We start from the raw sequence: 24,783 nt of genomic DNA, 5'->3' as shown, positions 1-24,783 counted from the left end.
TTTCCCTCTGTAATTCTCAAACCCAAGCCTCCTAGAGCTTTTAATAAACTATTAAGAATATTATTTCAACATCTGTTGCTAAAGTATTTCAAAGAAACCTATTTTAGCAAAAATAGCATTTGATGAAAAGTGGAACTCTTCCCAAATATATACACAATTAAATTATTAATTTTTAAAAATCAATTTGTATTTTCTTCTAAGACAGTAAACCCACAATTTACATCTATCTAGAAAACTGTATTATCTCACTGCAATCTGGCCAATTTTTTGACACAGAAAGCCATTCTTTTCATTTGCAGTAGAAACTGTACAGATATTGCAAGGTGAAAGCAGATAGAATTCTTTCACATTGCCAAAGCTTTTGTAACATATAGAATAAACTGAGTATGCTGAATAAGGTCTGCTCCATAGACAATGGTTAAAAAAAATTCTAGAAAAACTCTGATTACTCCAAGTATTATCATATTAATTTTTTAGTAATATATTTCTTTCTAGTAGTTGAAATATTATCTATAGGCAATTGGAGAATTTGAAACAATAATTCCATTAAGTATCATAATTTATAGATGAATGGATAGATAGGTAGATAATAGTTAATAAGTTATTTCTTGAGTGATTCAGGACATGTTTTGTATTCTTAATTTCTTAAAGAGTTTAACATTTCATCATTTTTATTGGTATTCTAAATAGAAGCAAGTTATTCTATTAAAAGGTTATGTTCTAGGAGCTCTGTAACAAGTATCACTTTGAAAAGCAGTTAAATTTTAAAAAACAACTAGACCTCTAAAAACTATACAGAAATCGTTTTCTGTATCTTGACTTAACGGTGGCTTAAAGATGGTCTGCACAATTCTATTCAAGACAGAAACAAGTTTTCTATAGTAAGAAATAGTATTTAATTTACTAGTTATTTCTATAAACGAGACATAAATATTATTTGGCCTCTGTTAACGTTCTTCCAAAATATCAAAGTATTTTTTTCTTTTATAATTAGGTCACTTAAACTCTTACAAAGTCAGTATTAACAGCTAGTGCAAACAAATTAATCTGATGAATTAAAAGAAGGTATGGAATTCAGAAAATTCATTAAGTAAAAAGTTCACTTTCAGAGCAGATAATTATACACACTATTCAAGTAAAGAGGGTAGAGACCGCAGCTTGTTGGTATAGAAGCCCCCTCTTACGGTTGGCTAAGGAATGAACTTGGTGCCTTCTAGAGGCACCCCTAGCCAGTCACACACAAAGAAATGCTAACAGTGAACCAGAAAATGCATAAGAGTGTGTTTTATATTATATATTCTAATAATCATATCTCTATACGTGATTGCTTATGTTAAATATGAAATACAGAAAAGCAGTATGTTAGAACTACATCTATTACATATTTTCCTAATTAAAACACGATTAAATTCTGTATTTCAGTTTTTAATTGATCCCATTTTGATTTAATAAGTTTTTAACTCAAATGGACTTCAGTAACTCTTTGATTTTTTTTAACATATTTATTGGAGTATAATTGCTTTACAATGGTGTGTTAGTTTCTGCTGCATAACAAAGTGAATCAGCTATACATATATATCAGGATATATAGATATACATATATCCCCGTATCTCCTCCCTCTTGCGTCTCCCTCCCACCTTCCCTATCCCACCCGTCTAGGTTGTCACAAAGCGCCAAGCTGATCTCCCTGTGCTATGCATCTGCTTAGTTATCTATTTTACATTTGGTAATATATGTACTCTTTGATTTTTTAAACTATATGCAAACAGTGCTCACTGTCAGAATTTATAATTCAATACAGTGTGTAATAAAGTTACAATCATACATGTTTTTTTAATTTCACATTATTCTTAATTGTATAATGTTGAAAACTTCTTTCATATGAAAGATTACTTTCATAAATAATTTTTTACCATAATATTCTGTTTTTTCAAAATCATTTAACATTATAATAATAGAGGAACAAATATTAAAATATATAGCAAATGTTTCATTTTTGCCTCAGTTGGTATTAAAGCAGCAATTGCTGGGTTTCTGCCCTTTTCTTCCCCCTCATTCTCTGATTGACAAATGCTTTATTAAATGTTTAAAAGTAAGGGTAGAAGAGTTGAGTAAAAGCCATACTACTTAATAACTTCAAACTAATGAAACCGAAGACCAACTTGTTTTTGTTTTTTACGTCATCACTTTCAAATTTCTTTGGGCTAAATTTTTGTCAGCATGTGAGAATCAGCCATAGCGATCCCATTACTCTGAGTATTCCGTATGTAATTCCCCATGCATCAAACACAAGGCTTGCACAGTTTATCTTTCAAATATCTAAATAAATATGTACATATATCATACAAAATCCAAATTATTTATAAAACCTTAACAAATTTATATAATGTATATATACATACACACATATTTACACATCAGTAATATATGTATACATACTACACACACACAACACACATTATATCTCCACACTCTACCAGTCTTCTACATAGCTAAGAAGTTGAGTTACAGTCATTAAAAGGATTATCCAAAATAACCGGCTAAATAGCAATATCTTGGATAGGGTCTGAATGAGGTATATATTTAACAGAGCACGTCAAATGTGAGGATTCCCATTCTTAAGACTGTATGTATTACCTAAATGAAACTGTTTGAAGCCTGAATACTGCATTCAATAATATAGGCCTGGGAAGGAAGTATTTTTTTTCCTTCCTGAAGTGAATTTGATGCTTCTGAAAGACTGACAGATTGAGAAGAAAAAGTATAGCTCCAAACTAAATTAAGTAGTCACAGAACAAACACTGCAGCTGCAGGAGCAATTCAAATTTCCTATCACCAATGTTTCAATCCTCTTTTAAAAGAACCATTTCTGAGGTCAAAGGTTACTCCCATTTTCATGGCTATTCAGCCCCCTGGCTAATGTAGCTAACATGGGTGCCATTAAATAGTGACAACTGAGATAATGGATATATCTTCAAGAGCAGCAAGTCATTTTATAAAAGCTGCCAACTACTACAAAAATACTGATTTTTCAATTCCACAAAATTGTTTCTATAACATTTTATCTAAAACTGGTTTACATTACTCAAAAACAAAATCTATATTGTTTAAATAAAGTATTAATAACGTTACATTCCAAAAGTTACAAAGGGGACAGAAAATAAATTTTAAATAAAAATATGTATCATCCAATAAGCCACGGCCCAACTGCTTGGACTTAGAGTACTCCCAAACTATCTCTGACGTGTGTGTGTCTGTGAGTCTGTGCACACATACATCCCTGTTTCACAGATAGAAAGAAAATGACTCTGTCTTTCAAACCTCCTCTGCTAATTACTGATAATAACCTACCTGGTATTATACATTATAAAAAAGTTTGAACATCTTCTGAAATAAATGTGTAATATATAATTTATTCATAAGTAATGAAGTAATACTACCTCAAAACAGAAATATCAAAAATTCAGAAGAAAAATACTAAAAGTGGTAGACTTGAAGAGAGGTATTATTATAAACGTTAGAGGGAAAGAATTTCATAAGATATAAATCTAAATTTCTAAAAATATAATTTTTGTATAGTTGTATATGGAAGATACGTTTTAAAGAAATGTAAAGTCCTATGCTGTTTCATTACATGAGCGAAAAGTAAAATCAGTTTTGTATAACTGTCTCACAGAGGATATATGATTCACAGAAAAATGTAAAAATGCACATAGAGTTTGTGTAATTCTATCAGTTATGATACGCTACTGAAGTACTTACATTAATTCTGATTTTTCTGTGATTATCAGTGAAAGTTTTAAGACGGTAGGACAGCTTCACTTTGTGCTTCCAAAATATCGAAAGACATTTAAATACGAATGTAACGGAAAAAACATTATTCACTAAATTGCTAGAAGACATAAATTATTTTTTTTTAATTTCAGAAAAAAAAAACTGTATCTCAAATTGGAAAAGAAGTTGAAAGGGGGGAAAAAAACCTTTCAGAGTTAAGACTTAAGGCTTTAAATAATTATCTGTATAGAAATATTTTCTTCTCCTTAATATACAAGTAAATCAACAATAATTATTTCATTTCAGAAACTAAACCTTCAGTTTAATAATTTAATGACCTGAACTTACATAGGAATGCAAGGGTTTTTTATAAAGTGGCTAAAAGAAGACAAAAAACATGCCAAGAGAAAAGCTACTTTTCTAGTTTTAACTGATCAACAATCACTTGATATGATGAAATATAATATTACAGATAATTGTTCAATTGTTCCTATGGCATTTTAGAATGACTTGAAATAGTAGAGGGTAAGCCTGTCTAGTTGCAGTCACAGAGCAATTCAATATTTAAATGTTTGTAGAAAACCAAATTAGATTAGTTTTCTTTTCTGTTTTTTGTGGGGGTTTTTTCCTTCTGTAGTTCGTTGAGCTTAAAATGCAATATAGAAAGTACAAATACTTCGAGATCTTTGTCGTCTAAATTACAAGACAGGCCCCCATTTGAAGTCCGGAACAATTAATAAAACAGCAAGAGTCATCCATTCATTTTAATACTTTGAGAATTCTCCTTTCCAAAGTTTCTTCAAGCCAGAATTTTAATTTCATCCTCCTGCCTCCCCGCAAAACAACAAAAAAACCCTCCACATAATTCATTATACGGTCCTTACACAATTGCACCACCTAGTGTTTACTAGGCAATAATCATACAAATTTAGTAAAGCTTTCTCAGTATTTAAAACAAAACAAAAACCGCTGCCATCACCATCATGACAGTACCACAGTACATTAACCATCCAAACTTTAACTTATCTTTGTTTAACTTACAAAAAAAGTTTAATAGTTTGAGATGCATTAACATATTACATTTTAATTGTGATCTATTTAAGTATTCTAAATGTGCCCTGAGTTTAGCCCTCAACTCTGAAAATAAGTATTTCAAAAGTGCTCAAACTGATACATATTATTTGAAGAAAAAATTCATTTTAAAATCTAGAATGTGTTTCAATGCCAAAATTAATAGAGAAAAATGAGAATGGTGAGTGGCCTCTTCATGGGCAAAGGCAACAAAGCACCTTCTCTTCTTTCTACTCCTTTGGCTTCCTGACGGCAGCAGGGGGCTCTTGTTTCCTTTTCTCCACCCAGAATCACATTTTAAATACTATTTAGCTATGTACAAGGAAGACATACTATAGTTTCCACAGTAAAAAATTATTAGATTTTTAAAAATTGATGTTCTTCCTATAGTGTTGAGCAATAACTTCTTTAAATGTGTATCCATTAGTGATAAAATACCATAATTATATTAAACTTACAATACTAACATGACATTTATTTAATAATGTCATAATGATAAGAAGTCATCATTACTGTTCTTACACGGTAATCAAGCATAAGTGATAAACTGTTCACATGAATTACTATAATCCACATGGCCTTCAGGTAGTTAAAATCAAGCATTACTAAGGTGAGCTGGAGGGAGAGAAAGGGAAATCCAGGGGGAACAGAAAGGTACTCTAAGTCCCTACCAAAGACATTAGATCTATATTCTATACTTGGGAGAGCCAATCCTACTCCTTTCCTAGCAGCAAGGTACCATGGTCTTAGATGACGGAATTCCCTGGCTGGTAAGTATACCTGTTCTTCAACTTGTGAACCTCCAATGTCAAAAGCCAGGACAGAGCCAAATACACTTTGGCTTAGAATCGTAGCTAGTTTCTGTGTATTGAGAGTGTGTATGGGGTTTGGGGCAAGGGGGAAGGGGGGTAGGAGGAGGGAAGGCGAGGGGTGGAGGGAAGAAAGGAGGGAAAAAGACATATGAAAATGGAGGGCTTCAACCCAAACTGAAAACTAGTCCAGGTTCTCCACTTTAACAGCAGAGGTATGCAATCAAATCTTTGGATAGTGTCTATTTCCATTTGTTTTCCAGCACTAGGCCTCTATCAACCATGCATTTTCTTATCTCAAGTCCACCCTATGATAATCTACCCTTTCTTTTATCTTTGGACATTACATTTTTTACCTTCCCCCTAGTTGACACATATGATTTATATAACTTGTCTAAAACTGAACATAGAAACAATCCCACAATATCAACTAGAGCTCAGATCTACCTAGAAACATTCAAATGTTTATGGAACACCTTGTATTCCCTAGAGGCTGAAAGTACAAAAGCATATGACACCTCCATGGCAAAAAAATGAAATGATGGTCTGCAAAGATTTGCTCTTCCACGTCCTCTAGTTGCATCTAACATATTCATAAAATTACTATTACTCATCATGAAAACTGGACTCTATGGTAATATGAGGGGCTCAAGTGCAAAAGTACTGTGAAACGTGGCTATGGTTTGAAAACTTTTTCGAACTTAAACAAAACTTACTAAAATTTTTCCCTTTGCTATATTGGTCCAGAGTTCCCGTGATCCTAGAGGCCAACTCTGATAATAAAGTCTCCTAAGATTCTGAGAGGCATGGCTCTCAGGACCCTAAGCCTATCCTAGAACTCCAAGGCACAATAACTACTAAAACGTTGTGGGATACTATATCCAGTGAAGCAGAAAAATGAGAGAGGATGCTTGTGGCCTATAATTAGCTCAGCAAAAAGAGATGAGGGTGACATTTGTTCCTGTTCCTCCTGCAGAATCAAATAAAAGTGGAGAATGTAAAAAGGAAAATTGTTATGTATAAGCTATGTGGTGATAGATAACTCAGAGCCTTGAACATGAACTCAGAGCAAAAGAGTTATACAGCTTTTAAATTCAAGATGAAAGTAGAAAAGTCTAGGCCTGCCAAAGGTAGGGAATCTAACAGACAACCATCCCCACTGTAAACCTTTAACCCTTAAGTGCTACATTCTCAACATAAAAGCAAAGAAGTAAGCCCACCCAACTTCTCTTATACCCTAGAGTACTCCCAAGAAAGTTGCCTTGGTACTGAAGGTGAAAGTGAGGAAGGGCAGGGAAAGGATCCTGCTCCTGAGAAATTGTAGTTCAAAGTCAACCATCACACAGAATTGCCATCCAAATTCTCTTGACCTGGGTGTCCAAAGCACTTTAAGTTTTGCATTTAGCCCAAAGTGGTTCCAGACTGTTAAGTGACTTCAGTAGCAAAAGCAAATACAAGTCCTCTTGGGGGAATGAATACACACTTTCATTTCAGACCCAAAAACTTCCCAAAATTAATTTTTCGAATAAAAAATGACATAATGAAACACGGCATCATGAGCAAGAACCACTAAAAGTGGTAGTAGAAAGCAGAAACAAACTCAAAGAATTAACATGTTGGAATTAGTAAGCACATATTATAAAGTAACTATGTAAATTATATGTAAAGAAATAAAAAATCAAGGTTGAAAATACTGTGGAGAACAGTAAACCTATTAAAAAAGAAAAAGACTTAGATTTTAGACAGATGTAAACAAAACTCCTAGAAAGAAAACACAATAATTGAAATTAAAACTCAATGGAGCGGGTCGCAGTGAAAAGGCGGAGGCGGCGGCCGCTCCGGCTCGGCTCCGGTTCCCAGTGCCTCCCCCGCCGCACCCCCTCCCCGCCTCCTGCACCCGCCAAACTTGATGTGACCCCAGCCCGACGCTGCGGCTGCCCCTCTCACCGCCCCGCGCGCTCCCCACCGCCACCCGGCCCCTCACCCCCGGAGCGCACCGCTCACCTCGCCCCTTCCCACCTCCTCGCCGGGGCCGGGCGCCGCGCTAGCCCTCCGTGTTCCCTTCCCCTAGCCACCCCCACCCCACCCCCCGCACCATGAGCAACCTGAAGCCGGACGGCGAGCACGGCACCAGCACGGGCACCGGCACCGGCACCGGCACGGGCTCGGGCTCCAGCGGCACCCTGGAGGAGGAGGTCCGGACACTGTTCGTCAGTGGGCTCCCTGTGGATATTAAACCCAGAGAACTCTACCTGCTCTTCAGGCCGTTCAAGGGGTATGAAGGGTCCCTGATCAAGCTCACATCGAGACAGCCTGTTGGTTTTGTGATCTTTGACAGCCGGGCAGGAGCAGAAGCGGCCAAGAATGCATTGAACGGTATTCGCTTTGATCCTGAGAACCCTCAGACCCTGAGGCTAGAGTTTGCCAAAGCCAACACCAAGATGGCCAAGAACAAGCTAATGGCTACACCTAATCCCACCAACGCTCACCCCGCCCTAGGAGCACACTTCATCGCACGAGACCCCTATGACCTGATGGGGGCCGCTCTGATCCCCGCATCCCCAGAGGCCTGGGCCCCCTACCCTCTGTACACCACAGAGCTGACCCCAGCCATCTCACATGCTGCGTTTACCTACCCAGCCGCCACTGCTGCTGCCGCTGCCGCCCTACATGCTCAGGTGCGCTGGTACCCTTCCTCTGATACCACCCAGCAAGGATGGAAATATCGTCAGTTCTGTTAGTTCTTCAGTCTGGTCACCACAGCTCGAAGCCCCCGCCCGCCTCACTGGGGAGGGAGCCACCCTGAGCTTCCACTGCCCCCAGGTGGCCCGTGCAGAGCTGCTGTTTCCCTCCAAAGACTGTGAATTTTAAGCCTGACTCAGTGGACTCTGTTTCCTTTCTCTCCTTTTCCTCAGCCCTGTCCTGCCCCAAAGCCCTGCTCCAAGGCCTCATGGCAGGATTCAGGGGCCTTCTCACTGGGACACCCAGACCCAGCTCGGAGGTCTCACTGGGACTGAGCAAGGCCTGACCTCCAGTCCAAATTTGCTTCCGTAGCCCCACCTCAAAGAAATGAGGCGTTTAATTTTGCATGTTTTCCTGGCATGAATTAAGACACATAAACTTGTATATATGTGAGTGTACAGTTTGTTCTCACATTGTGTCACCATAGCAACAAGTCCTGGCCACTAATGGTGCATCATTCCCGGTCCCTCTCCCCACACCCGCCTCCCCTGCACCCACCCTGCTTCAGTGAGGACCAAGCCCTGCAGCCAGTTCCGCCCTGCGGCTGGCGGCCTCCACCACCCCACATACTTCCAGGCTGAACAGGAAGGACCACCCAGCCAAGACCGAGCGTTTTCTTGGTCATTTCAAGTTGGGGTCCTCTGCTTCCTCCCCCTCAGAGGAGCCAACAGCCATTAAGAAAACCCTTTCTCTGCCCAGTTTCGCTTACCTCTCTGCGGCACACCCCACCCCTGCCATGGTTCCTCATGGTTTCCAAACTTCAAAACCAATCAAAAAGTGAAAGTATTTTTGTACCCTGTGTAACAAAATATTTATGCAACATGAAGGATTTTTCGTGTGTGTGTGCAATTAATTATTGAAGAGACCTTGTCCGCCCTGTCAGATAAGTTTAACATTTTAGTTTGAGGCATGAAGAAGAAAAGGGTTTCCGTTCTCCAGCAGTGAGCCTTAGCGTCAGCCGTTAGTTTAAGAAAAATGAAGGAAAAATTGTGCAATTTTTTGTTTTGTGTGCACATCAGTGCATTGCCTTTGGCCGCAGCTGTGGCTGTCTTGCCGTTTTCAGACTTGGGAGACGAGGAGGCTGTTGTAATTGCTGATCCTGTGAGAATGTGAAACTGGATAATATATGAAATGCAAAATAAAAAATCATCCAAAGTAAAAAAAAAAACTCAATGGAGGGGGCTTCCCTGGTGGCACAGTGGTTGAGAATCTGCCTGCCAATGCAGGGGACACGGGTTCGAGCCCTGGTCTGGGAGGATCCCACGTGCTGCGGAGCAACTAGGCCCATGAGCCACAACTACTGAGCCTGTGCATCTGGAGCCTGTGCTCCGCAACAACAGAGGCTGCGATAGTGAGAGGCCAGTAACCACGATGAAGAGTGGCCCCCGCTTCCCACAACTAGAGAAAGCCCTCGCACAGGAACAAAGACCCAACACAGCAAAAATAAATAAATTAATTAATAAACTCCTACCCCCAACATCTTCTTAAAAAAAAAAAAACCTTAAGAGTAGAGAGAGAGCTTCAAGATGGCGGAAGAGTAAGACACGGAGATCACCTTCCTCCCCACAGATACATCAGAACTACATCTACAGGTGCAACTGCTCCTGTAGAACACCTACTGAATGCTGGCAGAAGGCCACTGACCTCCCAAAAGGCAAGAAACTCCCCACGTACCTGGGTAGGGCAAAAGAAAAAAGAAAAACCAGAGACAAAGAATAGGGATGGGACCTGCACCTCGGGGAGGGAGCTGTGAAGGAGGAAAGGTTTCCACACATTAGGAAGCCCCTTCGCAGGCAGAGACTGTGGTGGCGGATGGGGGGGAGCTTCAGAGCCACGGAGGAGAGTGCAGCCACAGGGGTGTGGAGGGCAAAGCGGAGAGATTCCCACACGGAGGATCAGTGCTGACAAGCACTCACCAGCCCGAGAGGCTTGTCTGCTCACCGGCCAGGATGGGCGGGGTCTGGGAGCTCAGGCTCGGGCTTCGCTCGGATCCCAGGGAGAGGACTGGGGTTGGCAGCGTGAACACAGCCTGAAGGGGGCTAGTGCGCCACGGCTAGCTGGGAGGGAGTCCGGGCAAAAGTCTGGACCTGCCAAAGAGGCAAGAGACATTTTCTTCCCTCTTTGTTTCCTGGTGCGCAAGGAGAGGGGTTTAAGAGCGCCACTTCAAGGAGCTCCAGAGACAGGCGCGAGCCGCGGCTATCGGCACGGAACCCAGAGAAGGGCATGAAACGCTGAGGCTGCTGCTGCCGCTGCCAAAAAGGCTGTGTGCAAGCACAGGTCACTATCCACACCTCCCCTCCCGGGAGCCTGTGCAGCCCACCACTGCCAGCCAGGGTCCCGCGATCCAGGGACAACTTCTGTGGGAGAACCCACGGCGCGCCTCAGGCTGGTGCAATGACACACCGGCCTCTGCCGCTTAAGGCTCGCCCCGCATCCGAACCCTTCCCTCCCCCCGGCCTGAGTGAGCCAGAGCGCCTGAATCAGCTGCTCCTTTAACCCCGTCCTGTCTGAGCGAAAAACAGACGCCCTCAGGCAATCTACACGCTGAGGCGTGTCCAAATCCAAAGCTGAACCCCGGGAGCTGTGCAAACAAAGAAGAGAAAGGGAAATCTCTCCCAGCAGCCTCAGGAGCAGCGGATGAAATCTCCACAGTCAACTTGATGTACCCTGCATCTGTGGAATACCTGAATAGGCAATGAATCATCCCAAACTGAGGAGGTGGACTTTGGGAGCAAAGATACATTATTTTTTCCCCTTTTTCTCTTTTTCTGAGTGTGTATGTGTATGCTTGTGTGTGTGATTTTGTTTGTATAGCTTTACTTTCACCATTTATCCTAGGGGTCTGTCCATCCATTTTTTTGTTTGTTTGTTTGTTTTACTTAAAAAATTTTTTTCTTAATAATTATTTTTTATTTTAATAACTTTATTTTACTTTATTTTATTTTATCCTCTTTCGTTCTTTCTATTTTTTTCTCCCTTTTCTTCTGAGCCGTGTGGATGAAAGGCTCTTGGTGCTCCAGACAGGAGTCAGTGCTCTGCCTCTGAGGTGGGAGAGCCAACTTCAGGACACTGGTCCACAAGAGACCTCCCAGCTCCACATAATATCAAATGGCGAAAATCTTCCAGAGATCTCCATCTCAACACCAGCACCCAGCTTCACTCAACGACCAGCAAGCTACAGTGCTGGACACCCTATGCCAAACAACTAGCAAAACAGGAACACAGCCCCATCCATTAGCAGAGAGGCTACCTAAAATCAAAATAAGGCCACAGACACCCCAAAACACACCACCAGGAGTGGACCAGCCCACCAGAAAGACAAGATCCAGCCTCATCCACCAGAACACAGGCACTAGTCTCCTCTACCAGCAAGCCTACACAACCCACTGAACCAACCTTAGCCACTGGGGACAGACACCAAAAACAACGGGAACTACAAACCTGCAGCCTGAGAAAAGGAGATCCCAAACACAGTAAGTTAAGCAAAATGAGAAGACAGAAAAACACACAGATGAAGGAGCAAAGTAAACACCCACCAGACCTAATAAATGAAGAGGAAATAGGCAGTCTACCTGAAAAAGAATTCAGAATAATGACAGTAAAGATGATCCAAAATCTTGGAAATAGACAAAATACAAGAAACATTTAACAAGGACCTAGAAGAACTAAAGAGCAAACTAAAAATGATGAACAACACAATAAATGAAATTTAAAATTCTCTAAAAGGAATCAATAGCAGAATAACTGAGGCAGAAAAACAGATAAGTGACCTGGAAGATAAAATAGTGGAAATAACTGCTACAGAGCAGAATAAAGAAAAAAGAATGAAAAGAACTGAGGACAGTCTCAGAGACCTCTAGGACACCATTAAATGCACCAACATTCGAATTATACGGGTCCCAGAAAAAGAGGAAAAGAAAGGGACTGGACTGAGAAAATATTTGAAGAGATTATAGTTGAAAACTTCCCTAATATGGGAAAGGAAATAGTTAATCAAGTCCAGGAAGCACAGAGAGTCCCATACAACATAAATCCAAGGAGAAACACGCCAAGACACATATTAATCAAACTATCAAAAATTAAATACAAAGAAAACATATTAAAAGCAGCAAGGGAAAAACAACAAATAACACACAACAAAATCCCCATTAGGTTAATAGCTGATCTTTCAGCAGAAACTCTGCAAGCCTGAAGGGAGTGGCAGGACATATTTAAAGTGGTGAAGGAGAAAAACCTACAACCAAGATTACTCTACCCAGAACGGATTCTCATTCAGATTTGATGGAGAAATTAAAACCTTTACAGACAAGCAAGAGCTGAGAGAGTTCAGCACCACCAAACCAGCTTTACAACAAATGCTAAAGACACTTCTCTAAACAGGAAACACAAGAGAAGGGAAAGACCTACAATAACAAACCCAAAACAATTAAGAAAATGGGAACAGGAACATACATATCGATAATTACCTTAAATGTAAATGGGTTAAATACTCTCACCAAAAGACACAGACTTGCTGAATGGATACAAAAACAAAACCTGCTGTCTACAAGGGACCCATTTCAGACCTACGGACACATACAGACTGAGAGTGAGGGGATAGAAAAAGATATTCCATGCAAATGGAAATCAAAAAAAGCTGGAGTAGCAATTCTCATATCAGACAAAATAGACTTTAAAATAAAGACTATTACAAGAGACAAAGAAGGACATTACATAATGATCATGGGATTGATGCAAGAAGATATAACAATTGTAAATATTTATGCACCCAACATAGGAGCATCTCAATACATAAGGCAAATACTAACAGCAATAAAAGGGGAAATCGACAGTAACACAATCATAGTAGGGGAATTTAACACCCCGCTTTCACCAATGGACAGATCATCCAAAATGAAAATAAATAAGGAAACACAACCTTTAAATGATACATTAAACAAGATGGACTTAATTGATATTTATAGGCCATTCCACTCCAAAACAAAAGAATACACTTTCTTCTCAAGTGCTCATGGAACATTCTCCAGGATAGACCATATCTTGGGTCACAAATCAAGCCTTGGTAAATTTAAGAAAATTGAAATCGTATCAAGTATCTTTTGTGACCACAATGCTAGGAGACTAGATATCAATTACAAGAAAAGATCTGTAAAAAATACAAACACATGGAGGCTAAACAATACACTACTTAATAACAAAGTGATCACTGAAGAAATCAGAGAAAATTAAAAAATACCGAGAAACAAATGATAATGGAGAGACAATGACCCAAAACCTACGGGATGCAGAAAAACTGGTTCTAAGAGGCAAGTTTATAGCAATACAATCCTACCTTAAGAAACAGGAAACATCTCAAATAAACAGCCTAAGCTTGCACCTAAAGTAATTAGAGGAAGAAGAAGAAAAAAACCCCAAAGTTAGCAGGAGGAAAGAAATCATAAAGATCAGATCAGAAATATATGAAAAAGAAATGAAGGAAACGATAGCAAAGATCAATAAAACTAAAGCCTGGTTCTTTGAGAAGATAAACAAAAGTGATAAACCATTAGCCAGACTCATCAAGAAAAAAAGGGAGAAGACTCAAATCAACAGAATTAGAAATGAAAAAGGAGAAGTAACAACTGACACGGCAGAAATACAACTGATCATGAGAGATTACTACAAGCGGCTCTATGACAATAAAATGGACAACCTGGAAGAAACGGACAAATTCTTAGAAATGCACAACCTGCCAAGACTGAACCAGGAAGAAATAGAAAATATGAACAGACCTATCACAAGCACTGAAATTGAAACTGTGATTAAAAATCTTCCAACAAACAAAAGCCCAGGACCAGATGGCTTCACAGGTGAATTCTATCATTTAGAGAAGAGCTAACACCCATCCTTCTCAAACTCTTCCAAAATATAGCAGAAGGAGGAACACTCCCAAACTCATTCTATGAAGTCACCATCACCCTGATAGCAAAACCAGACAAAGATGTCACAAAGAAAGAAAACTACAGGCCAATATCACTGATGAACACAGATGCAAAAATCCTCAACAAAATACTAGCAAACAGAATCCAACAGCACATTAAGAGGATCATACACCATGCTCAAGTGGGGTTTATTTCAGAAATGCAAGGATTCTTCAATATACACAAATCAATCAACGTGATATACCATATTAACAAGGGGAAGGAGAAAAACCATATGATCATCTCAATAGATGCAGAGAAAGCTTTTGACAAAATTCAACACCCATTTATGATAAAAACCCTGTAGAAAGTAGGCATAGAGGGAACTTTCCTCAACCTAATAAAGGCCATGTATGACAAACCCACAGCCAACATCATCCTCAATGCTGAAAAACTGAAAACATTTCCACTAAGATCAGGAACAAGACAAGGTTGCCCACTCTCACCACTATTATTCAACATAGTTTTGGAAGTTTTAGCCACAGCAATCAGAGAAGAAAAAGAAATAAAAGGAATCCAAATTGGAAAAGAAGAAGTAAAGCCATCGCTGTTTGCAGATGACATGATACTACACATAGAGAATCCTAAAGATGCTACCAGAAACTGCTAGAGCTAATCACTGAATTTGGTAAAGTAGCAGGATACAAAATTAATGCACAGAAATCTTTTGCATTCCTATACACTAATGACGAAAAATCTGAAAGAGAAATTAAGGAAACACTCCCATTTACCACTGCAACAGAAAGAATACAATATCTAGGAATAAACCTACCTAAGGAGACAAAAGACCTTATACAGAAAACTATAAGACACTGATGAAAGAAATTAAAGATGATACAAACAGATGGAGAGATATACCATATTCCTGAACTGGAAAAATCTACATTTTAAAAATGACTATACTACCCAAAACAATCCACAGATTCAATGCAAACCCTATCAAACTACCAATGGCCTTTTTCACAGAACTAGAACAAAAAATTTCACAATTTGTATGGAAACACAAAAGACCCTGAATAGCCAAAGCAATCTTGAGAAAGAAAAACGGAGCTGAAGGAATCAGGCTCCCAGACTTAAGACTATACTACAAAGCTACAGTAAACAAGACAGTATGGTACTGGCACAAAAACAGAAATATAGATAAATGGAATAGGATGGAAAGCCCAGAGATAAACCCATGCACATATGGTCACCTTATTTTTGATAAAGGAGGCAAGAATATACAGTGGAGGTAAGACAGCCTGTTCAATAAGTGCTTCTAGGAAAACTGGACAGCTACATGTAAAAGAATGAAATTAGAACATTCCCTAACACCATACACAAAAATAAATGCAAGGGGGCTTCCCTGGTGGCGCAGTGGTTGAGAGTCTGCCTGCCGATGCAGGGGACGCGGGTTCGTGCCCCGGTCTGGGAAGATCCCACGTGCTGCGGAGTGGCTGGGCCCGTGAGCCATGGCCGCTGAGCCTGCACGTCTGGAGCCTCTGCTCCACAACGAGAGAGGCCACAACAGTGAGAGGCCCGCGTACCGCAAAATCAAAATAAATAAATAAACTCAAAATGGATTAAAGACCTAAATGCAAGGCCAGAAACTATCAAACTCTTAGAGAAAAACATAGGCAGAACACTCTGTGACATAAATCACAGCAAGATTCTTTTTTGACCCACCTCCTAGAGAAATGGAAATAAAAACAAAAATAAACAAATGGGACCTAATGAAACTTAAAAGATTTTGCACAGCAAAGGAAACCATAAACAAGACCAAAAGACAACCCTCAGAATGGGAGAAAATATTTGCAACTGAAGCAACTGACAAAGGATTAATCTCCAAAATTTACAAGCAGCTCATGCAGCTCAATATCAAAAAAACAAACAACCCAATCCAAAAATGGGCAGAAGACATAAATAGACATTTCTCCAAAGAAGATAAACAGATTGCCAACAAACACATGAAGGAATGCTCAACATTATTAACATTAGAGAAATGCAAATCAAAACTACAATGAGATATCATCTCACACCAGTCAGAATGGCCATCATCAAAAAATCTAGAAACAATAAATGCTGGAGAGGGTGTGGCGAAAAGGGAACACTCTTGAACTGTTGGTGGGAATGTAAATTGATACAGCCACTATGGAGAACAGTATGGAGGTTCCTTAAAAAACTAAAAATAGAAGTACCATATGACCCAGCAATCCCACTCCTGGGCATATACCCAGAGAAAAACATAATTCAAAAAGAGTCACGTACCACAATGTTCACTGCAGCTCTACTTACAATAGCCAGGACATAGAAGCAACCTAATTGTCCATCAACAGATGAATGGATAAAGAAGATGTGGCACCTACATACAATGGAGTATTACTCAGCCATAAAAGGAAATGAAATTGAGTTATTTGTAGTGAGGTGGATGGACCTAGAGTCTGTCATACAGAGTGAAGTAAGTCAGAAAGAGAAAAACAAATACCGTATGCTAACACATATATACAGAATCTAAGAAAAAAAAAGGTCATGAAGAATCTAGGGGTAAGACAGGAATAAAGACACAGACCTACTAGAGCATGGACTTGAGGATATGGGGAGGGGGAAGGGTAAGCTGTGACAAAATGAGAGAGTGGCATGGACATATATACACTACCAAACGTAAAACAGATAGCTAGTGGGAAGCAGCCGCATAGCACAGGGAGATCAGCTAGGTGGTTTGTGACCACCTAGAGGGGTGGGATAGGGATGGTGGGAGGGAGGGAGACGCAAGAGGGAAGAGATATGGGAACATATGTATATGTATAACTGATTCACTTTGTTATAAAGCAGAAACTAACACACCATTGTAAAGCAATTATACTCCAATAAAGATGTTAAAAAAAAAAAGAGACGAAAAGACAACCCTCAGAATAGGAGAAAATATTTGCAAATGAAGCAACTGACAAAGGATTAATCTCCAAAATTTACAAGCAGCTCATGCAGCTCAATATCAAAAAAACAAACATCCAATACAAAAATGGGCAGAAGACCTAACTAGACATTTCTCCTAAGAAGATATACAGATTGCCAACAAACACATGAAAAAATGCTCAACCTCACTAATCATTACAGAAATGCAAATCAAAACTACAATGAGGTATCACCTCACACCAGTCAGAGTGGCCATAATCAAAAATTCTACAGGGCTTCCCTGATGGTGCAGTGGTTGATAGTCCGCCTGCTGATGCAGGGGACACAGGTTCATGCCCCGGTGCGGGAGGATCCCACATGCTGCAGAGCGGCTGGGCCCGTGAGCCATGGCCGCTGAGCCTGTGTGTGCAGAGCCTGTGCTCCGCAACGGGTGAGGCCACAACAGTGAGAGGCCCATGTACCGCCAAAAAAAAAAAAAAAAAAAAATCTACAAACAATAAATGCTGGAGAGGGTGTGGAGAAAAGGGAACCCTCTTGCACTGTTGGTGGGAATGTAAATTGATACAGCCACTATGCAGAACAATATGGAGGCTCCTTAAAAAACTAAAAATAGAACTACCATACGACCCAGCAATCCCACTATTGGGCGTGGAGAAAAGGGAACCCTCTTGCACTGTTGGTGGGAGTGTAAATTGATACAGCCCCTATGGAGAACAGTATGGAGGTTCCCTAAAAAACTAAGAATAGAACTACTATATGACCCAGCAATCCCACTACTGGGCATATACCCTGAGAAAACCATAATTCAAAAAGAGTCATGTACCACAATGTTCACTGCAGCTCTACTTACAATAGCCAGGACATAGAAGCAACCTAATTGTCCATCAACAGATGAATGGATAAAGAAGATGTGGCACATACATACAATGGAATATTACTCAGCCATAAAAGGAAATGAAATTGAGTTATTTGTAGTGAGGTGGATGTACCTGGAAACTGTCATACAGTGAAGAAAGTCAGAAAGAAAAAAATAAATACCTTATGCTAACTCATATATATAGAATCTAAAAAAAAAAAAAAAGGCTCTGAAGAACCTAGGGGCAGGACAGGAATAAATACGCAGATGTAGAGAATGGACTTGAGGACACGGGGAAGGGGAAGGGTAAGCTGGGACGAAGTGAAAGAGTGTTATGGACTTACGTATACTACCAAATGTAAAATAGATAGCTAGTGGGAAGCAGCCGTAGTGCACAGGGAGATCAGCTTGGTGCTTTGGACCACCTAGAGGGGTGGGTTGGGAGGCTGGGAGGGAGACGCAGAAGGAGGAGATATGGGGATATATGTATATGTATAGCTGATTCACTTTCCTATAAAGCAGAAACTAACACACCATTGTAAAGCAATTATACTGCAATTAAGATGTTAAAAAAATAACCCCAAAAACTAGATATTCTCATAAATCATTAGGAATTAGAAAGCAGACATAAGAACAACCCCACACTAAAGGCTGCTTATACCCAAGGTTCCAATTTGTTGTTCCAAATGCTGGGGAGATCTGAAATCTGGCTGTTAATTATGCAGTGAAGATGCACTCTCTCAGTTCTTGCTTCCTGCACTATCTCCCACTGCTGCCCTCCATGCCAGACCTTTCCTGCAGCACCTTCTGAATCTGTGTTTTGTCCTAAACACCTTCAACGCATTTACAAATGCTTTCTCTCCCTCTTTGTCTTCTATAAAACTTGGTTCTGTCATAATTAAACTGGTTTCTCTTATATTCTCATGTGTGGGTCCCTTCTCTCTGTACCTTAACACCTTCCGAACAGAACTATGTTTAAGTGTCTCCCATTTTAAGAGGCAAAACAAAAAAACCTTTCTCTACTCCTAATTACCACCACTCTCCATTTTCAAAAACAACTCTTGCAAGAGTTTTCTCCACATCCTCCATTTCATACTCACTCTCAGCTCCTGCACTCTGGCTTCTATCTCCACCCTCTACAGTCAGGGTCCCCAGCCAGTCCGTGGCCTGTTAGGAACCTGGCCGCAAAGCAGGAGGTGAGCAGCAGGCGAGTGAGCGAAGCTTCATCTGTATTTACAGCCGCTCCCCATCGCTCGCATTACCGCCTGAGCTCTGCCTCCTGTCAGATCAGCAGTGGCATTAGATTCTCATAGGAGTGCGAACCCTACTGTGAACTGTGCATGCGACGGATCTAGGTTTTATGCTCCTTTGGAGAATCTAATGCCTGATGATCTGAGGTGGAGCTGAGGCGGTGATGCTAGCGCTGCAGAGAGGCTGCAAATACAGATGATCATTAGCAGAGAGGTTTGACTGCACAGAGACCATAATAAACCAATTGCTTGCAGACTCATATCAAAACCCTATCCGTGAGTGGCAAGTGACAATTAAGCTGCATCTGGCAGAAGGCTTTATAGTGGCAAGTGAGTTGATGTACTTCATTTGTACAGCTGCATCTGGTGGCAGGCTTTAAGTCAGAATCCGACACTTATTTTGGTCCACACATGGCCCGCCCGTTATTTTATTTACCACTTCCGTCCGTGCCTTTTTCCCACACTCCACACTTGTCTTGTCACACAGTTCTGGTAAGCCTACAAGTTAACTCTAGCCAAAATGAGTAAAAAACAAACATCGCTGGAGAATTTCTTTGAAAGGGGGAAAGACCCAATGATGAGACAGCAGAAGACTCTAAGACTGCCCACGAAAAGAAAGCTGCATTTACAAGAAAACACCAGGATTTCCTGGTGGCGCTGTGGTTAAGAATCCGCCTACCAACGCAGGGAACACAGGCTCGATCCCTGGTCCGGGCAGATCTCACATGCCGTGGAGCAACTAAGCCCATGTGCCACAACTACTGAGCCTGCGCTCTAGAGCCTGTGAGCCACAACTACTGAGCCCGCGTGCCACAACTAGTGAAGCTCACACACCTAGAGCCCATACTTCAGAACAAGAGAAGTCACCGCAATGAGAAGCCCACGCACCACAACAAAGATTAGCCCCCGCTTGACGCAACTAGAGAAAGCCCACACACAGCAACAAAGACCCAACGCAACCAAAAATAAATAAATAATTGAAAAGAAAAGAAAAGAAAAGAGCAAGCATCCTACTTAAATTACAGGTTCATTGCAACAGGTGATTCACACTCTCCAAGCCTGCTTTGTATAATGCATGGCAACAGGCTATCCAATGAAGCCATGAAACCTTCAAAACTGCTTTGCCACATGGAGACCAAGCACCCTGCATTAAAAGACAAGCCTTTGGAGTTTTTCACAAGGAAAAACTGTGAACATGAAGAACAGATGCAATTATTGAAGGCCGCCACTTCATCAAATGTGTCTGCACTGAGAGCATCATTCTTAGTGGCTAACCACATTGCTAAAGCTAAGAAGCCCTTTACTATTGGTGAAGAGTTGATCCTGCCTGCTGCTAAGGACATCTGTAGTGAACTTTTAGGAGAGGCTGCAGCTCAAAAGGTGGCACATGTTCGTCTTTCAGCTAGCACCATAACTACATGAATTGATCAAACAGCAGAGGATACTGAGGCGCAATCGTTAGACAGGAGTAATGAGTCACTGTGGTACGCAATCCAGGTTGACAAGTCTACCGATGTTGACAACACAGCAACAATACTTTGTGTGTGTGTGTGTGTGTGTACGATGTATTTCTCAGGAGGATGTGCATGAGGATATGTTATGTGTACCTTTGTTGCCAACCAACACCACAGCTGTAGAACTATTCAAGCCTTTGAATGATTACATATCAAGAAAACTGATTGGTCATTTTGTGTCGGTATATGCAAGGACAGAGTGGCTGCCACGACTGGACAGCTTTCTGGTTTCACTACTCAGGTCAAAGAGATCGCTTCTGAATGTGAGTCTATGCACTGTGTCATCCATAGAGAAATGCTGGCTAGCCGAACAATGTCACCTGAACTTAACTACGTTTTGCAGGATGTGATTAAAATTATCAACCACATTAAAGTACATGCCCTTAACTCACGTCTGTTCATGCAGCTCTGCGAGGGGATGGTTGCAGAGCACACATCTTCTCTCATACACAGAAGTGAGATGGCTTTCTAAAGGTAGATCACTGGCCAGGGTTTTTGAGTTATGAGAGCCACTCCAGAGATTTTAGAAAAAGAGTCACCACTGGCAGCACATTTTAGTGACACAGAATGGGTCGCAAAACTTGCTTACTTGTGTGGCATATTCAACCTGCTCAATGAACTCAACCTGCCACTTCAGGGGAGAACGACAACTGTGTTCAAGTCGGCAGATAAAGTGGCTGCATTTAAAGCCAAACTGGATTTATGGGGGCGACGAGTGAACATTGGGATTTTTGACATGTTTCAAGAATTAGCAGAGATTTAGAAAGAGACTGAGCCAGGGCCTTCTTTCTCCCAGATGGTGCATGATCACCTCTCTCAGCTTTCCAAAGAGTTTGAGCATTACTTCCTAACCACAAAAGACCCCCGAACTGGGAAGGAATGGATCCTTGACCCATCTGTGAATAAGCCAGGTGAAATCGACTTTGTCCATGCTAGAAGAGGATCAACTACTTGAGATCTCAAATGACGGTGGCCTTAAAAGTATGTTTGAGGGCTTCCCTGGTGGCGCAGTGGCTGAGAGTCCACCTGCCGATGCAGGGGACACGGGTTCGTGCCCCGGTCCGGGAAGATCCCACATGCCACAGAGTGGCTAAGCCCGTGAGCCATGGCCGCTGAGCCTGCGCATCTGGAGCCTGTGCTCCGCAATGGGAGAGGTCGCAACAGTGAGAGGCCCGCGTACCACAAAAAAAAAAAAAAAAAAAAAGTATGTTTGAGACAACTTCAAATCTCCATACGTTCTGGATTAAAGTCAAGGTGGAATAGCCTGAGATTGCCACAAAAGCACTGAAAAGCCTGCTTCCATTTCCAACATCCTATCTCTGTGAAGCAGGGCTTTCTGCAGTGACAGCAACCAAAACTAAATTACGGAGTAGACTGGACATAAGCAATATACTTCGGGTGTCACTGTCTCCCCTCACCCCCAGATGGGACCATCTAGTTGGAGGAAAACAAGCTGAGGGCTCCCACTGATTCTGCATTATGTGGTCAGTTGTATAATTATTTCATTTATTACAATGTAATAATAATAGAAATAAAGTGCACAATAAATAATGAGCTTGAATCATCCCAAAACAATCCCCCCCCACCCCAGTCTGTGGAAAAACTGTCTTCCATGAAACCGGTCCCTGGTGCCAAAAAGGCTGGGAACCGCTGCTCTATGGAACCTGCTTTCTCTAGAGTCACAATATCTCCCTGCTCCTAAAGCTAGTGGACCTTTCATAGACCTTATATTCCTTGAGGTTTCTCCTACTACCCGACACTGTTACCCATACCCTCTTTCTGGAAAGATTCTCTTCCCCATGCTCCCCAAATAGTTTACTTTCTAGCTCCCTGACCACTCTTCCTTCAGCACCACTTCTTTCTGCTCACACCAGAATTCTGTCCTGGGTCCTGTTTTCTTCTCACTTTATATACGATCCCTAGGTGATCTTATCTTCTTCCATAGCTTCACTTCCCACCTACAAAATTCAATCTCAAGCACATACCCATAGGAAGGTACGCTGTCTCTCCTCCACCTATTCCAACTCCTTAAGTGAGAATTCCTGCATATAATGTTACCAATTAAGGACCACAATTGAAGCCCTCATCTTTACCAAGCAAACCTGTCCATCTCCTTGTGGTTCCTATTTTAGTGAATGATACTACCATTCACTTAATTGCTTAAGACAGAAACTTACATATTGTTCTTTACTTCTTCTCCCTTGCTGCTCACATCTAATCAATTACTATCCACTAAATTCTACTTTACAAATGTCTTTCAAAATGATCTAAATCTCTTCTCTAAAATACCAGCATCTATCCTAGGATTTCAAAAACCAACACCCTAAAATTCATTATTTCTTATATACAAAATTTTCCACAAGAAAAATTAGGTTAGCTTTCATTAATTTATGCATCAATCTATACACACTTAACTATGTTTAACTATCTCCCATATTTAAAAAAGGAAAACAAAACAACAAAAGACTCTCCCTCTACTCCCAACTACTTCCTTCTACACCCAACTGAATAAATTCATCCAGTCTCTCAATTCATTCATTCAAGATTTCTTGAACACCTATGTATTCCAGCCACTGTGCTAGGAAATGAAAGGCAGTTTGCCCTAAATAATTATACAGATTTCTACACACACCCTTAATTTTTAAAAAACTTTTAGCATAGGAAATGTCAATCCAAAAGATATCATTGCTTAAAAAGAGAAGGCTCTGGGATGTCACATCAAGGGTGTCCTTAAGGTACTGCAAGTGTAAATGGAAACATGTGATCCCACAATAAAAATAGCCTTAAGTAAGAAGGACAACAGCTAAGTAGAATTCACACTGCCACATGACTTTAACCCAAGTCCCTATGGGATGAAGACGCTTAAGCCACAGAACAAAACTTTTCAGGATAACACATGAAATCAGAGTCCTTGAAATACCCCCACTACCAGTATCACCAGGACTGCCACCTATGAGCCCTCAAAACCTAGTCTGCCAGACATTTTATATTTTCCTCTCAGAGGTCTCTTTAGACTTCAGAATTACCTGGTTTTAAAGGCTGTGATTTCATATTTTAATTGTCTTCCATCTCAGAAGGGCCCTGTTCAAATAAAGACCCATCTGCATCTTAGCCAGCCTGCCCAAGGAATCAAGTGAGACACAGGAATGTGCCTTGGTGGCAGGCCTCATAACTACCTAGGGTGCACCTGAGTCCATGCCTTCCACAAGGAGTTATAATAACTAGAGTGATTCTCAACTGAGGAGGTAGCGAGGGATTCAGGTTTACCCAAGGGGCTTTGTCAATCAACACCCTAAAGATTAAGTACGAAATATGCATTTACCACTGGACGCAGCAATCCTTCTTCTAAGAATGTCAAAAATACAAAAAGACCTATGCCCAGTACAATTCACTGCAGCACTCTTTATAACAGCAAAATAACAGAAACAACCCAAATGTCCATCAATATGGAACTGGCTGAATAAACCATGGGACAACTACACAATGGAGTTCTATGCAGCTATAAAAAAGAATCCAAAGTGTCTCTATATACTTCTACAGATTTCCAGGATAGAGTGATTAGTGAAAAAAGCACCGAGTATATAGTATCCTGCTTTTTATCTAAGGAAGAGATACAAACACGTGAATGCTTATTTTTTTTAATGGAAGGATAAACCGAAAAGTAATAAAAATGGTTACAGAGAGAGAGAGTCCAAGCTGGAGTGGAAAAAAATGAAAGCTAGATTTCTCTAAATGGATCTCATTTTATACATCTGATACAGGAATCATGCAACGGTTAAAATTATAACATGAAATTAAATAAAAATGAAGGGGAAAAGCCATCCCCCAAAACCAAAAGCAAAAGGAAGTTCAATCACACCAAGAATTACTTCAAGTGACTTTAAAACACAGCAATCTGCTATTCATCCCTAATG

At 40.6% G+C, this 24,783-nt stretch overlaps 1 protein-coding gene across 1 annotated transcript; it reads left to right on the top strand.

Annotated features, from left to right (window-relative positions):
• The first annotated feature begins 7,463 nt into the window (after positions 1-7,463).
• LOC308627727 (RNA-binding protein with multiple splicing 2-like) lies at positions 7,464-10,085 on the top strand. Its single transcript, XM_081254085.1, has one exon. The coding sequence runs from the start codon at positions 7,752-7,754 to the stop codon at positions 8,394-8,396; it is 645 nt and encodes a 214-aa protein (XP_081110211.1). The 5' UTR covers positions 7,464-7,751; the 3' UTR covers positions 8,397-10,085.
• The last annotated feature ends 14,698 nt before the right edge of the window (positions 10,086-24,783 follow it).

This window comes from Mesoplodon bidens (genome assembly GCF_964165515.1).
Source record: "Mesoplodon bidens genome assembly, chromosome: 14".
Classification (NCBI taxonomy): domain Eukaryota; kingdom Metazoa; phylum Chordata; class Mammalia; order Artiodactyla; family Ziphiidae; genus Mesoplodon; species Mesoplodon bidens.
The sequence above is the reverse complement of the archived record's forward strand: the minus strand, read 5'-3'. Positions and strand labels throughout refer to the sequence as shown.

Coding starts and splice junctions, on each gene's coding strand:
- LOC308627727 (XM_081254085.1), top strand. CDS start 7,752: ATGAGCAACCTGAAGCCGGACGGCGAGCACGGCACCAGCACGGGCACC.